The following is a 15,016-nucleotide window of genomic DNA, read 5'->3' as shown; positions in this document are numbered from 1 at the left end:
TAATTGAGGGATGACTTTGTGATTATCCAAATATAAGGGATTTTTTCGTAATTTGAAATTTTATAAGGGGATGACCGTAATTTACCTTAAAAATGACGATATTTTTATTTTTGTCCAATGAGGGACATCGTTGTCACACTCCAACGTACACTTGATATTTGTCTCTTTAATTTGCTAGGTCTTTTTCATGTTTCCCATTTTGCTTCATTACCAAACACACATTTTTTTCTATCAATATATATTATCATATATACCCTCAACTCTCTATTTATTTTATTTTTCTTCACTATATAAATTACTTTCATATTCATTCATTTCTCATTACTCTCTCTCTCTCTCTCTCTCTCTCTCTCTCTCTCTCTCTCTCTCTCTCTCTCTCTCTCTAAATGTATAAAGAATATTCCTAACTACCATTCTCATACGCATATTATTACAGAAAAAAAAGAATGGCTGAGTCACCGAGTTCAGCCGCAGCAACCTCGTCGGACTCATCATCCTCCGGGTGGGGCAAAATCAACGGCGAGGAAAAAATTGAGAAGAAGCGGAAAACAAGAGAGAGAGAGAGTGGAAATAAGCATCCTGTATACAGAGGTGTGAGAATGAGAAGCTGGGGGAAATGGGTTTCTGAAATCCGGCAGCCCCGGAAAAAGTCGCGCATTTGGCTCGGGACCTACCCCACGGCGGAGATGGCGGCGAGGGCCCACGACGTGGCGGCTCTGAGCATCAAGGGTGACTCGGCGGTTCTCAACTTCCCCCAACTCAGCCACTCTCTGCCGCGGCCGGCGTCTCTCTCCCCCCAGGACGTCCAGGCTGCGGCGGCGAAGGCGGCGGCGATGGAGGAACTCGCCGGTTTCAGCCCCTCTCCGGCGTATTCGTCGGCGGCGGATGTTTCTTCGTCTGAGGTGAATGACGAGCTGGGGGAGATAATTCAGTTGCCGAGTTTGGAGGGGAGGTACGACGGCTCGACGGGGTCGGGTACCGAGTTGGCGGTGGTTGACTCGGCGGAGGGGTGGTTGCAACCGCCGTGGTGGGCGTCGGATAGAGACTTCTGTGAGTATTTTCTGGAACAAGTGGCCGGTGGCGGTGGCGGTGGGGGTTTGATTCCATGCAGCTTCGAGACGCTGAATTGGGCTTGCTGAATTCAGGAGGTTGTACCTTGTGCTTTTTGTGCTTGTACTTTTTGATTATTGTATATAAGACCTTTATTTTATTATTTTTTTTCTTTTTTTAATTTTAATTTTTAATTTCATGTGATTTAGTTCGTCACATGTCAATATTAATGACGAGTGTATACTTTTAAAAAACAAATAATTATGGGTCATGTAATTTGGCTCGTTGCAATATTTTAATATGTTATCGAGAATTGAATATAAGTAAAATTAATTAATTTGACAAATATATATTATATGAATATATTTGTCAAGACTTTAATTATTGTGCAATATATATAAATTGTCATGCGTGATGTATACATATATAGTCCAAAGTCCAAACAATAAATCGGTAGTTGAGTTTCTTGCACTCGGTGCATTTAGGGTTTTGTAGATATTTTAATATAAAAATAAAATAATATTTATTAAAAAAAAGGTAGGAGTATATATTGGCCCCCGGCATTAATTATAATATAATGTCACCACAAACTTTATATATGATTAGATAAATGAAATGTTTTCCATTGGAATAAAGAAAAACCATTGTCTCACTATATTTTTTTTAGTTAAGTAAATCTCGATTAGTCGTAGTTAATTACGTGTTTGCCAACTGATCATCGGTTGTTATACATGCACCCACTTTTTTTAGTTTATTTTTTCTCTACATAGCTACTACCAAAAAATAAAAAAAATAAAAAAAAAAATCGAGGAAATTAAACAATTTTACCCATTTTTTTCACAAATAATTTCAACAATTCATTGGTTGATTATGGCGATTGAAAAAAGAAAAGATTATATTCAAGTGAAAATATATTATTTTCATATTTTCCTAACTAAAATTCAAAGACCAAAAGAAAACTTAAAAATGTCTCAATTTTTCTTATTGAATTTCAATGTAAATTAACTCTCTTCTTAAAAATCATATATAGCAAATATTTATTTAATTAGAAAAGATATTTATAAAATGTTGTTTGGGGGTGGGGGGTGGGGGTGGGGGTGGGGGTGGGGTGGGGGGTGGGGGGTCACAAAGTCACAAATGAAAAGTGAAGGGTTGAAAACAAAATCATGAAAAGAAAGAAGGAAAGTTTTTGAAAAGTTCTATTTACCAATATTAGTAATTTCATCACCTTATATTCATCTTGTCCACTAGTTGCACTCATCTTTTTCAATACTCACAAAAGTGACATGAGTGTAACGTTATTATATATATATATATATATATATATATATATATATATATATATATATATATATATATAAATTTCTTTATTAAATTTAATATTTTCTATAGTATGTAGCTTTAAAAAGGTATTTTGCACCCTTTTTTTTCTTTTTTTTTCGATGGTTCTCGTGTTCGGCATTCGTTTCGAACTAACAACCACATATATGCACTGTACAAACATCAAAATTATAATACTTTCTTACACATAAAGGAGCAAATGCAAACTTTTTTTCCGTGTATACAAACAACACAAGTTGCAACGAGCTCATTCAATTTAAAAAGTGTTAATAGATGGAATCGAACTCAGGTCATTAGACGCCGTATTCTCCTTATTAAGCAACTAGACATCGATCATTCTTTTGCCTATATATATACAGCTGACAATAAATAAATAAAAATTCTACCCTAAAATATAAATATTTAAAAAAACAAATTAAAGTAAATGTAATGGGGTTTTAAATTAAATATGAAATATATATAATATGATAGGCTCTATTCGTAGCGCCATTAAATCAATCACTCTCGAAGCGCTGGGACTAACCTTTTGAGGGACAGAAAATAATTTAAGCATTTGAAAGTGACAAAATATTCAGTGGACTAAAAATTTAAATTAAGAATACAATTAAGCATTTAATTGTGACTTATTTCTCTAATTTTATTGGTTAAATCAATAAATAAACAAGAATATTAGTCATAGTTACGAAGATTTGCACGTCGATGAAAAGGTCGATTGCCTTCCCCGAATAACACAGCTAAAGATATATAGACACATATTATTTCGGTTATCGGCAAACTTTCAATTCATCTTTATTTTTGCGGTAAGGGCAAGCACAAATATGAACGAATCACATAATGTTTCTACTATTTTATAGGTTGACGAAAAAAATTATATTTCTAGCTCTATTATATATTCGAATATGTGAAGGTGGCTCTCTCTGCTAAGAATCGAAGACACGTGAGCGATCTAGTCTATTTACGATCAACATCATTGATGTAAAGCAAATCATCGAAGCAATCGGTATGTGAACAATTAAATTATACGTGCGCCTAATTGCATTTATATAGTACTACCATACGATTTAATTTTTATTAAAGTCAGATCAACTTGTTCGAAAAAAATAATCATTTTTAAAAGGCTACTAAATTATTGAACTTGTAAGAAATAAACAAAGATTCATAAACTCTTTGTAAATGTATATTCTTGAGGATTTCAAACTAAAATCTATATATGGTACTATTCTAAATAAGGAAATCCATAAAAAATCCAAATTACTCCTCAAAAACATTTTTCTAAATTATGATTTGGTGGTTAACATAATCTAATCATGAAGGGTATAATAAGATTTAATAAAAGTATAATCAAAATATTGGTTGTGACTTTGTGCTGTATTATTGAAACAAGTACGTAACTATTTATATATTACAAACTTACATATACACTCAAATTGCTTTTCGAAAATAAGTTTTCACGGGTGTTCTTGATCCACGACGCATACTCTGAGATTGTACGAACACAGTGAATGCGTGATATAAAAAAAAAATTCTAGTTACAGAGTCAGCCGATGGTTCGCACTTAAAATAGACAACTCTAACAAATTAGGAAAAACATATATTAAACCAAGATTCTTTGCATGAATGGTTATGTCACTAGTTAAAATAATTACAAAGAAATTGGTGGGATGTAATAATCAAGAAAAGAAGAACAAAGGACAAACATTAATCAAATTGACATAACCTCTCAATTTGTTTTTGTTGTTTTGATTGGCCAAACAAACATGGTTCACGTGGTGTAAGAAAATACCACAAATGGTTGCTTCAATTTTTATAGGTAAGTTTTCTTGTCAAAGTGTACTAGAGACGAATATTAGGTCTCTAAACATAGCCCACCTCTATTAATTAAGTGTAATAATTAATAACATCCTTTATTTGTAATTATTTGTTTAATTAAGTGTACCCATATCTTTAATTGTTCTCTTTGTATAAGCTTACTTTTAGTTGTGATGTCAAATAGTTATCACGATCATCTTATCCCAAAGGAGTAGGGCATAATTTACTTTGCATTGTCTAAAAGTTTAAATCTATTTTTTTTTTTAATATTGTTTTTTTATAGCGGTTGATACCACGTAAATTAAGTCTACGAGATGCCATAGTTGATGAAAAACATCTATATAAATATCCGCACACTACACATACACATAAGTGTATGTTATTATGTACGTATAAATCAATGGTGTAGGGTTATCTACTATATTCATCGAGTGTAGCATTTGCAAAACACGTAAATTATTGAATTGGTACTTGGCAAAAGTGTAATCGGATTAGTATTAGTGAAAAACTCAATTTCAATTTAGCTAGAAAAACGGAAAGACAAAAATCGGGATTTCATAAATTAGAACGAAAAAAGCATGTTCCGGAGTCAAATTTTTTGGGTCGAAATTAGTGGAATTTGATAATTTTATTTTTTATTTGTATATATTATAAAATACATAATAATATTGATCTAATAAATGTACTTTTTGAAGGAAAGAAAATCAAAAATTGGGATGGGATCAGAAATCGAATTCTATGTATTTCAATTTCAATTTCAATGTGAAACACCCCCCCGAAAATAGAGAAAAAATATAACTTTTCGAATGTAATCCAATAAATAGTAAATTTCTTTCCAATTCTCGCTCTTATTTGATCTCAAATACATTAGGAAATACATCGGGATGACCGAGTAATGTTCTAACTTTACACATTAATTATATTATACAATTAGATAAGTAATTATTAGAATAACTTGAGCCATAACTCAATATTAGTATAATAATTAAATTTTACATTTTTTCCCATCATAAGATTAAAGAAATAATATCTTAAATGTGACATAACGATTTGAAATATTATGGCAGAAGGAAAGAGACAAAGAACACTTGCATTTTCTCTTTGATTATCGACAATCAAATCATAATGAGGGCCCTCTTCATATAATGCCATATATATGATATTAAAATAATAATATAACAAATTCAGTATATAATGAAAGTGATGTGCTTAATTATTCGTTAATTAATTAATCAATATTTTATTAGATATAAAAAAGAAAAATAAAACAATTACATAAATGGGCTCTAATATAAATGGGCCCGAATAAATCCATAAATAGTAAAAAAGAGTTGGGCTGCAATTTGAGAGCCCGATTTCAGGCCCATGTAAAAGCCCTAAAAATGGAAACATATTTCTACAGTTACCAACGTTCTGCATCTCTCTCTCGGTGATTTTTGTGCACTCGAATTCGAATTAGCAAGTGCGGATTCATCAATAGAAGAATTCACAGGTGCGGCGGCGGCGGCGGCGGCGGCGGCGTATTTACGGCGGGTATATATTTTGCCATTGATTAGTTGGGGTTTCAGTGCCGTTGCGGTAGACCTAAAATCGTAAATTAATTTTGGGGGTTTGGGGGGAAGAATGGAGCTGAAGAATCCGAGATGGGGGTATTTTAGGATAATTTCGGGTACTGTACTTGGTGGTGTTCTCGGCTTCTATTTGATGCACCGAGCTGAACTCAAGTACAAGGTTTGTTCTTTTGATTTCAATTCTCTCTCTCTCATTTTTTTTTGGATCGAAATTTCAATTTTTTTGGGTGTTGATTTCTGTTTCAGGAGATGTGGAAGCAGAAATTGATCAAGTACGAGGAAGAAATGAATAAGAGGAAGAATCTAGAAGGATCCGACGATCTTCAGGAGTCGCTCTGATTTTGCCATCTTTTTCTCTATCCCTGTATGTAATTTTCGATTTTTTTTTCTTAATTTGTGTTTGCTTCTTCTTCAATTTGTTGCTTTCTCTGCTGTAGCCATAGATTTGATCGGTTTCGATTTTAGCCCGGAATTATGAATGGAGACCCAAATTTTCTTCACTAATTTTGGTTGCAATTTCATATCTTTTCAGTTCAATTTCTTGATCCAGTCAATTACTATTCGTTACGTTGAATGAATCACGAAATGAGCAATTGTGCAGAATAATCAAATGACGGGCAAAATCGTAAATCATCGGTCAAACAGCCGAGTGAAAAAAAATAAAAAATCAAGAATGAGTAATAAGAAAAGTAAAAAAAAATTCAAGAATGATTAATTAAATTAAAGAAAAAAAGTGCTAATTAAATAAATTCCATCACCCCAGCAAATTGGAATGGACGGCCAACTACAATATATATAATTAAACAATCTGCTAATTATACCTGTAAGAAACTCCGTAAAATGTCTACTATTACACTAATCCATCTCTTCTTGTTTTCCCTTCTCTCAGCCAAGTTGACTCGTACAACATCATCAAATTCCACCGGGGATGACATCATCATGACCAAACCAGGGTGCCCGAGCAAATGCGGAAACATCACAATCCCATACCCATTCGGAGTCGGAATCGGCTCAAACTGCGCACTAAACCCATGGTTTGAAATCTACTGCGACCACACCGTGGACCCCGCATACATGCTCGTCTCCACCCGAGACGACTACCGCCTCGTCAGCATCTCCGATTCCGAGATAAGAATCAATAACCCCTTCTTCGCCAGCCAATGCTACAACACCATCAACACCACCATAAAGACCAATTTGACCCTCGATTTCTCGGGGACTCCCTACACCCTATCCAGCTCCAACACGCTGACTCAGATCGGCTGCTCCGACCTGGCTGTGATCGAGGGTTTGTCACAGCAGTTCGATCCTCCGAGTCTCACCCGCAGTAACTTCGCCTACGGCTGCGTTTCGTTCTGCTCCGACGGTGATCTGTCGCTCAACGGGTCATGCCCTGGAAACGGGTGCTGCCAGATTCCCATTCCGAAAGGTACCGTTTTCATCAACTCTTCGATCTCCGGTTTGGAAGATAGGTGGGGGAATGTGGGGACTAAGCCTTGTAGCTATTCCTTCATTGGGGAGAGAGAGAGTTTTGCCTTTAGTGCAGTTTCTGACCTGTATAAGCCTCCGATGACTATTTCAAATTGGTTGAATGAAGTTTCTGTGGTGTTGGATTGGAGGATTGGAACGGAGAATTGCAGTGAGGCTCGGAGGAAGGATTCCGATGGTTTTGGTTGCTACGGGAATAGCGACTGCATCGATGCCGATGCCGGAGTTGGAGGGTATCGGTGTAAGTGCTGGAAAGGATATCAAGGCAATCCTTATCTCCCTCTTGGTTGCCATGGTTAGTTTTTAATTACGCCCATTTTTTAGTTGTTGTTTTACTGTCGTTTTTGTGTTTTAATTTGGATTTTTTTTAATAATTTTTTTTGGGATTAGATATCGATGAGTGTAAAAGTAATCCATGCCACTCGACTGGGGTTTGCATCAATAATCCGGGAGATTATAGGTGTGAATGTGCTGCTGGATATTATGGTAATGGCTGGAGAAATAGTACTGGTTGTTTCTTGGTGGATATTCCTTACTCCAAGATGAGCAAATTGTCTATAGGTAAATTTTCCAACTAATATTGCAAATATTTTTTTATTATTATTGTTTATTTTTATTTAATGAGCGAAGATTTGTCCAAAGGGGATTGGATTGACTGATTCTTGCTTATGCAAAAGGTCTAACTTTGCGAAGCTGTCTTTGGTGTCCCTTTTGTTTGTTTATCTTGTGCATTTAATAACCTGATTGATCAGTGTCATAGACTAAGTTAACAAGAAACAATTTATTTGACTTTTGGTGCTTACACCGGCCTGCCTGTACATGTAAATAAATAATTGAAAAAAGAAAAAAAAAGAAAACGAGAACCCGAAAGATTAGATGTCTAAAAATATTCAATAACGAGACATGAATAATTCTAAATTGTTATTGTTTAATGAGATGGTGCAGAAGTACATAAAACCTTCACTTTTTCAACTTTAAAACTCGGTATTAGTAATATTGTACCATTTTTGGCATATTGATTTAGGCTTGTTGGTTTGTCTTTCTGATTTTTTTACAGGTTTGATATCCGGAATGGGTTTCCTAACGTTATTATCGATCTCCTTCATCTCCGCCAAATTCGTGAAAAAGAGAAAAATTAAAAACCGAAAACAAAAATTCTTCAAACAAAACGGGGGCCTTTTACTACAGCAGCAACAAACCTCAGTCAAACAAGGTATCCTAGTAAAGAACACACGAACATTCACCGCTAAAGAGCTCGAGAAAGCCACCGATCGGTTCAACGAGAGCCGAATACTCGGTCAAGGAGGTCAAGGCACTGTCTACAAAGGCATGCTTTCCGATGGGCAAATAGTCGCAATCAAGAAATCCGAATTAGTCGATGAACACAAATCCAAATCCCTAGTGAAACAATTCATAAACGAGGTTGTCATATTATCACAAATCAATCATAGGAATGTGGTCAAGCTTTTGGGGTGCTGTCTCGAGACAAAAGTCCCTCTTCTCGTTTATGAATTTGTTTCAAACGGGACCCTTTTTGAACACATACACGATGGTGGAAATAACGAGTTCCCATTTTCTTGGAACATGCGTTTGAAAATTGCAGTGGAGATTTCTGGTGCGTTGGCTTATCTACACTCTGCAACTTCTCTTCCGATTTTTCATAGGGATGTAAAATCGAGCAATATTTTATTGGACGAGAAATATGTGGCGAAGGTGTCGGATTTCGGGATTTCGAAATCGGTTGAAGTGGATCAAACTCATTTAACCACGAATGTGAACGGGACGTTTGGATATATCGATCCAGAGTATTTCCAGTCGAGCCAATATACAGAGAAGAGTGATGTTTATAGTTTTGGGGTTGTTCTTGTGGAGCTTTTAACGGGGCTTAAGCCAATAATGGCTATGACTGATTCGGAAGATAATAGAAGTTTGGTGTCTCGTTTTTTGTCTTTAATGGACGAAAATACCCTCGATTCGATTCTTGATGATCAAGTGTTGAAAGGTGAAAGTGGAGGTGTTCTCGCGGTAGCAAAACTTGCGAAAAGATGTTTGGATTTGAACGGTAAGAAACGTCCGTATATGAAACAAGTTGCTGTGGAATTGGAGAGTGTGAGAATGGCTCAAATGGGATCGAGTGTAGGGGCAAAATTGACAGAAGAAGATTATTCGTTCCGTAGAGGAGAATCGGTGGTCTTTTCGACGGGTAACGATGAATATAATTGGACGATTACTAGTGATTTTCAGACCAACGCTTCGTCTGATGTATATCCTATCTTGTTGGATGCAAATTAAAGTTTTACTAGTAAGTTGGCTGCTGGATTTCTTGTTTCTATTTGTAGTTGGTGGAATATGTTTGAAACTGAAGTATAAAGAAAATAATCTACTATTTCAGGACAGTCCAAAAATTTGAATGTGGAGTCTAATAATCTAGGATGTCGTAAAATTTTACTAAATTAAGCTATAGATTATCAATGGAGAGGCTGAAAATAATATTTAATAACTGCTAATTCATTTACAAGCAAAAACTAAATATGTAGATTTAACTTTAAAACTGAAAATATAAAAAATGTCAGAAATAAAATGCAAACAAAAATTTCAAAGTTTGACGAGTATGCGAGAGTGAGAGCATTAACTGCCGTACCAAAACTGGGGACATGAAAATTGACATACACAAACTTGTGTCGGCTTGTGCAAGTCTTGTTTATCTTTCTTTATAATCAATTATATTGAACAATAATTATAAGCCACATACCTTAATAATATACAAAGAATTTAGAGAGAGAGAGAAAAAAAAAAACTGTTTAGCGATCTATCATGGCAGCCAATGCTATCGGTAATGTACTGGGGCGGGCGGCTTCAATCAAGGAGTCACCGGTCCTTCGGTTTCTCCTCCTGGTTTTTGCCGGAAAAAGTCACAATGAAATGAAGAAGTGGGGCTGGGAAGATGGTTTTTTTGGAAATATAAAGGACTTGAATTGAAAATTTTAAAAACTTCACTTTGGTCTGAAACTTTTGGGGTGAGTCTGTAATTTTAAAAATTTGTAATTAAAGTGTATTTAGGTCTTTTTAGGTCAAAAAATTGCACCCCACTCGCATATATGGAGTGTAGCGACTAATTTTCATACAGGGGTCTTCGCTAATATTTTAACATATAAGGGTTTTTTTCGGCAATTCGAGATTATATATGGGTGGTAAGAGCTAATATACTTCATCTCGATTGAAAAAAAAAATCAAAATATTGTTTGTTCTATTTTTTTCTCTGTGTTGTTTAATGTTACGTTTTTTTAAATCTTTTTACGGCACTCGTTTAATAACACTTTAGTTTTTCACAATTTTGGGTTATCTAAGTTATAAATTAATTTGGCTTAATCCCATTTTGCGCCCTTCAAATTGAGGTTTTTGGCACTTTGCACCCTTGAAAAACAATAATAGCACTTTACTTCCTTAATAACATAATAAATCATTCACAGTGCACCCTTAATTGAATAATAATTTATGTTTCTTTCCTCCTGGAAAAAAACACAATGAAATGAAGAAATGGGGCTCGGAAGATGGCTTTTTTGGAAACATGAAGGACTGAATTGAAAATTTTGAAAACTTCACTTTGGTCTAAAACTTTTAGGGTGAATCTGTAATTTTATAAACTAGTACTTCACCCGTGCGTTGCACGGTTATTTATCATAAAAATAAATATTTAATTTTAAAAAGTTCTCGAAATAGTAAAATCAATGGTTGATGTGCAATTCAAAGTAAAAAAAATTATTCCGTGTAAGTAACGAATTAAGCCAACATAGGTAAAAAAACTAAATACCAAAGGTTTAATTTCCATATACAAAAGGCGAATACATCGTTACCCTTACCGTTACCATTTCCATTACTATTACCATTACGATTATCAACAACAATACCAATATCAATACCAAGACCATTACCATTACGATTACCATTACCGGTACTCAATACTAATACAAATACTGAGATCAATACCAATACTAATACCAATCATTACCATTACCACTACCATTACCATTAGCGTTACCATTACCATTATCATTTCTAATACTGATAGTAATATAGTAATACTAACACTAATCTAATAATAATACTATAACTATTAGTAATCCTAATGCTAATCCTAATCATAATGCTACGCTAATACTAATTTCCTTACACTAATGCTAATGTGAACCATAATCCTAATCCTAATACTAATGTTAATCTTAATCCTAATACCAATTCTAATTATAATCATAATTCTAATAATAACACGAATCATAATTCTAATCCTTATAGAAATGCAAATATGCTAATACTAATTTTAATATTATTGATTATGCTAATTCTAATCCTAATTATAATGGTAGTACTAATAATTAAATTAATATGCTAATGATAACGCTAATGCTAATCACAATACTAAACTAATACTTATACGCCAATGCTAATGCTAATCCTAATATACTAATGCTAACGCCAATCGTAATTCTAATTCTACTACTATTGCTAGTACTAATGTTAATCCTAAACATAATCCTAATATTGATGCTACTAATCATAGTACTAATGCTAATGCTAATGCTAATCATAATCCTAATTCTAATTATAATCCTACACATAATCATAATGTTAAATCCTAATGCTAATGCAAATTCTAATTCTAATCCTAGTGGTAATGTTAATTCTAATTCTAATATTAATCATAATCCTAATCCTAATCATAATCCTAATCATAATCTTAATCATAATCATAATCCAAATCCTAGTGGAAATAATCATAATACTAATACTAATACTAATGTTAATATTAATATGTTAATCATAATCCTAACAGAAATGTTGATTTGTTAATGATAATGCTAATCCGAATACTATCTTAATGCTAATCTTAATCCTAATCATAATCCTAATCACAATATTAATACTAATCTTAATCCTAACGTTAATACTAATGCTAATTTTAATCTTCATCATAACGTTAATGCTAATCCCAGTACTAATTATAATCCCAATATGTATCTTAATCATTATCATAATCTTAATATTAATACTAATAATAACCATTATCCTAATCTTAATTCTTAACACTACTATATGCTAGTGGTAATACTAATATGCTAATGTCAATGCTAATACTAATCTTGATATACTAAACTCATATGGTGATGCTAGTGTCAATCTTAATCCTTATTTTACTATAAATCAGAATCCTAATCTTATTCCCAAACACAATCCTAATTATAATCTTAATCTTAATAATGATCAAGTTCCTGATCCTGATCCTAATGTTGATCCTAATCCTGATCCTAATCAGAATCATAATCATAATCTCAATGGTAATCCTAATCATAATTCTAATATAAATGTAATCCTGATATTAATACTAATTACAATCTTAATGTTAATCCTATTATTTATACTAATCTTAATCCTAATACGAATTCCAATACTAATCTTAATCCTTATCACGATCTAAGTATTATTCCTAATCATAATCGTAATACTAATATTAATGCTAATACATTGATGGTAATTTAATGTTCATCCTTATATGCTAATGTTTATTATAAGTTTATAACTATAATATGCTAATGCTAATACTAATATATCCTTATGACATTGCTAATACAAATCCTAATATGCTAATGTTTATACTAATATGCGAGTGCTAATAGTAAAATGATAATGCTAATACTAATGCTCATCATAAAAGGCTAATGCCAATGCTAATCATAGTCCTAATCACGATCATAATCCTAATATGAATTCTGATCATAATTATAATTGTAATCCTGATCCTAATCATGATATTGATCCTAATTTTAATCATTATCTCGATCATAATCTTGATCGTAATCTTAATGTTGATCTTAATACTAATACAGTAATACTAATACTACTACGAATGTGCTAATTGTAATTTAATGTTAATCCTCATATACTAATGCAATTGTAATAGTAATATAGTAATAGTAATACTAATATGCTAATACCAGTGCTAATACTAATCTCAATATACTAATGTTAATACTAATATGCTAATGGTAATACTAATTGACTAATGTTAATGCTAATGAAGGGTCGTAAAGAATAATTAATTGATTAAATTCGGTTAACAATGATTAATATTGCATTATTGTCTGTAGAAACAATAGTAGTTTTAATATAATAATTGTTTCATTGTTATCCCATATAACTATGCCAATATATATTATTTTAATATAGGCATATATATATGACCCACTAATAGGGGTGAAAAATAGAAAATATAAAAAATCGCTAATAGGGGGAAAGTCAGATAATAAACTACCTAATTAAGGAAAAACAAAATTACTGAAATTATAAAATGGCCCCAGTTAGAGTTGGTAGTCAAATTGGTGAAATTACAAATTGACCCCAAGTCAGGGTCTCTGGTTTGATTACGCTAAATATGAAGAATTAGCGTGTATGAAAACAAAAACCTTTGATCGCATAAATAAGATAATATTGGAAATATAGTTGTAAATCTGACGATAATATGTGGTAGTTTTTTTTATACAATTAAAATTTTATTAAATTGCAATAAAGAAATCCTAAGCAGAATTTTAAATAAAAACCTCCTAATTGGGTGAAAAAAGCAAAACTAAATACCCCATGATGGGATGAAAGTGCAATAATAAACTACCTAACTAATGAAAAACAAATGTACGTGAATTAAAAAACGGCCTAGCTAGAGATGCTACTCACACTGTTGAAATGTCAAATTGACCCAAGTTAGGGTGAAAGTGCGATTACGGTAAATATGAAGAATTAGCGTGTATGAAAACAAAACACTTTGATCGCATAAAAAAACAAAAATTGCAATATAAATCTAAATCTGACTATAATATTTGGTATTTTTTGTTTGTAATAAAATTAAAATTTTATTAACTTGCAAAAAGAAATACTAAGCAGACTATTACATAAAAATAAAAACCCCCGAAGAGGTGAAAAATTGAAACTATAAAAACCCCCTAATAGGGGGTAAAGTGAGATAATAAACCACCTAACTAAGGAAAAACAAAATTCTGAAATTTTGAAATGGCCCCAGCTAGAGCTGCTAGTCAAACTGGTGTAATTACAAATTGACCCCAAGTTAGGGTGAAAGTGCGGTTACGCTAAATATAAAGAATTAGCGTGTATGAAAACAAAACACTTTAATCGCATAAACAAATAATATTTGATATATAGTTCAAAATCAGAAGATAATAATTAGGTTCAAAAACCAATTTCAAAGGTCGAAGCAAAATGTTGCAAATCTACATATTGAAAATCGGAATTAATTTTTTTTAACAAACCGTCCATACAATATATGTGGATCATATCCTTGCATTGTATTCAACAACGCAAGGCTTTTTTTTTCGTGCCGATGTCACTGTATATGACACATACGTTGCTATCAATGGATATATAAAAGTACAGAGCAAACAAACATAATTAATTTCGTTGTTATTTTGTTTTCCCACAAAATTGTAATCCGAAAACAATGTAAAAAATATTTAAAACATACACATTGTTTCCCAGGAACGAAGAAGGCGATTCCATGCAATTTCAATATCCTAACTATTCATGTCTCCTTGCAATACTCCATCTGGCATTCCTCCATAAATTTCGGCACATAAATCTTTCCGCTAACGACATGATTCGAACATCTGGTGAAAAATAAAACTCAAAATATTTTGCAGAATTCTCAAATGTAAAAGAAATTTGTAAAATTTAAACATAAAACCATAGAAAAATCA

The 15,016-nt window shown here is 32.8% G+C and overlaps 3 protein-coding genes across 3 annotated transcripts; all 3 read left to right on the top strand.

The window, feature by feature from the left end:
- The first annotated feature begins 236 nt into the window (after positions 1 to 236).
- LOC105975553 (Integrase-type DNA-binding superfamily protein) lies at positions 237 to 1,326 on the top strand. Its single transcript, XM_013000752.2, has one exon. It carries the CDS (start codon positions 447 to 449, stop codon positions 1,137 to 1,139), a length of 693 nt encoding a protein of 230 aa, XP_012856206.2. The 5' UTR covers positions 237 to 446; the 3' UTR covers positions 1,140 to 1,326.
- Positions 1,327 to 5,598: 4,272 nt separating this feature from the next.
- LOC105975905 (ATP-dependent helicase/nuclease subunit) lies at positions 5,599 to 6,294 on the top strand. Its single transcript, XM_013001149.2, has 2 exons — positions 5,599 to 5,931; positions 6,018 to 6,294. The coding sequence occupies exons 1-2, from the start codon at positions 5,824 to 5,826 to the stop codon at positions 6,108 to 6,110; spliced, it is 201 nt and encodes a 66-aa protein (XP_012856603.1). The 5' UTR covers positions 5,599 to 5,823; the 3' UTR covers positions 6,111 to 6,294.
- Positions 6,295 to 6,710: 416 nt separating this feature from the next.
- Positions 6,711 to 9,664, top strand: LOC105975904 (wall-associated receptor kinase-like 8). The gene is made up of 3 exons (XM_013001148.2): positions 6,711 to 7,554; positions 7,650 to 7,820; positions 8,317 to 9,664. Exons 1-3 carry the CDS (start codon positions 6,711 to 6,713, stop codon positions 9,549 to 9,551), a joined length of 2,250 nt encoding a protein of 749 aa, XP_012856602.2. The 3' UTR covers positions 9,552 to 9,664.
- The last annotated feature ends 5,352 nt before the right edge of the window (positions 9,665 to 15,016 follow it).

Source organism: Erythranthe guttata, chromosome 9 (assembly GCF_056151865.1).
Source record: "Erythranthe guttata isolate IM_541 chromosome 9, IM_541, whole genome shotgun sequence".
Classification (NCBI taxonomy): Eukaryota; Viridiplantae; Streptophyta; class Magnoliopsida; order Lamiales; family Phrymaceae; genus Erythranthe; species Erythranthe guttata.
Note: the sequence above shows the minus strand (reverse complement) of the source record. Positions and strands in the feature narration are given on the sequence as shown.

What these genes read in the sequence shown, in the direction of transcription:
- LOC105975553 (XM_013000752.2), top strand. Translation starts at nt 447, where the DNA reads ATGGCTGAGTCACCGAGTTCAGCCGCAGCAACCTCGTCGGACTCATCA.
- LOC105975905 (XM_013001149.2), top strand. Translation starts at nt 5,824, where the DNA reads ATGGAGCTGAAGAATCCGAGATGGGGGTATTTTAGGATAATTTCGGGT. An exon ending in GAGCTGAACTCAAGTACAAG is followed by an intron (nt 5,932 to 6,017) that starts GTTTGTTCTTTT and finishes TTTCTGTTTCAG; the next exon opens with GAGATGTGGAAGCAGAAATT.
- LOC105975904 (XM_013001148.2), top strand. Translation starts at nt 6,711, where the DNA reads ATGACCAAACCAGGGTGCCCGAGCAAATGCGGAAACATCACAATCCCA. An exon ending in TCTCCCTCTTGGTTGCCATG is followed by an intron (nt 7,555 to 7,649) that starts GTTAGTTTTTAA and finishes TTTTGGGATTAG; the next exon opens with ATATCGATGAGTGTAAAAGT. An exon ending in GATGAGCAAATTGTCTATAG is followed by an intron (nt 7,821 to 8,316) that starts GTAAATTTTCCA and finishes ATTTTTTTACAG; the next exon opens with GTTTGATATCCGGAATGGGT.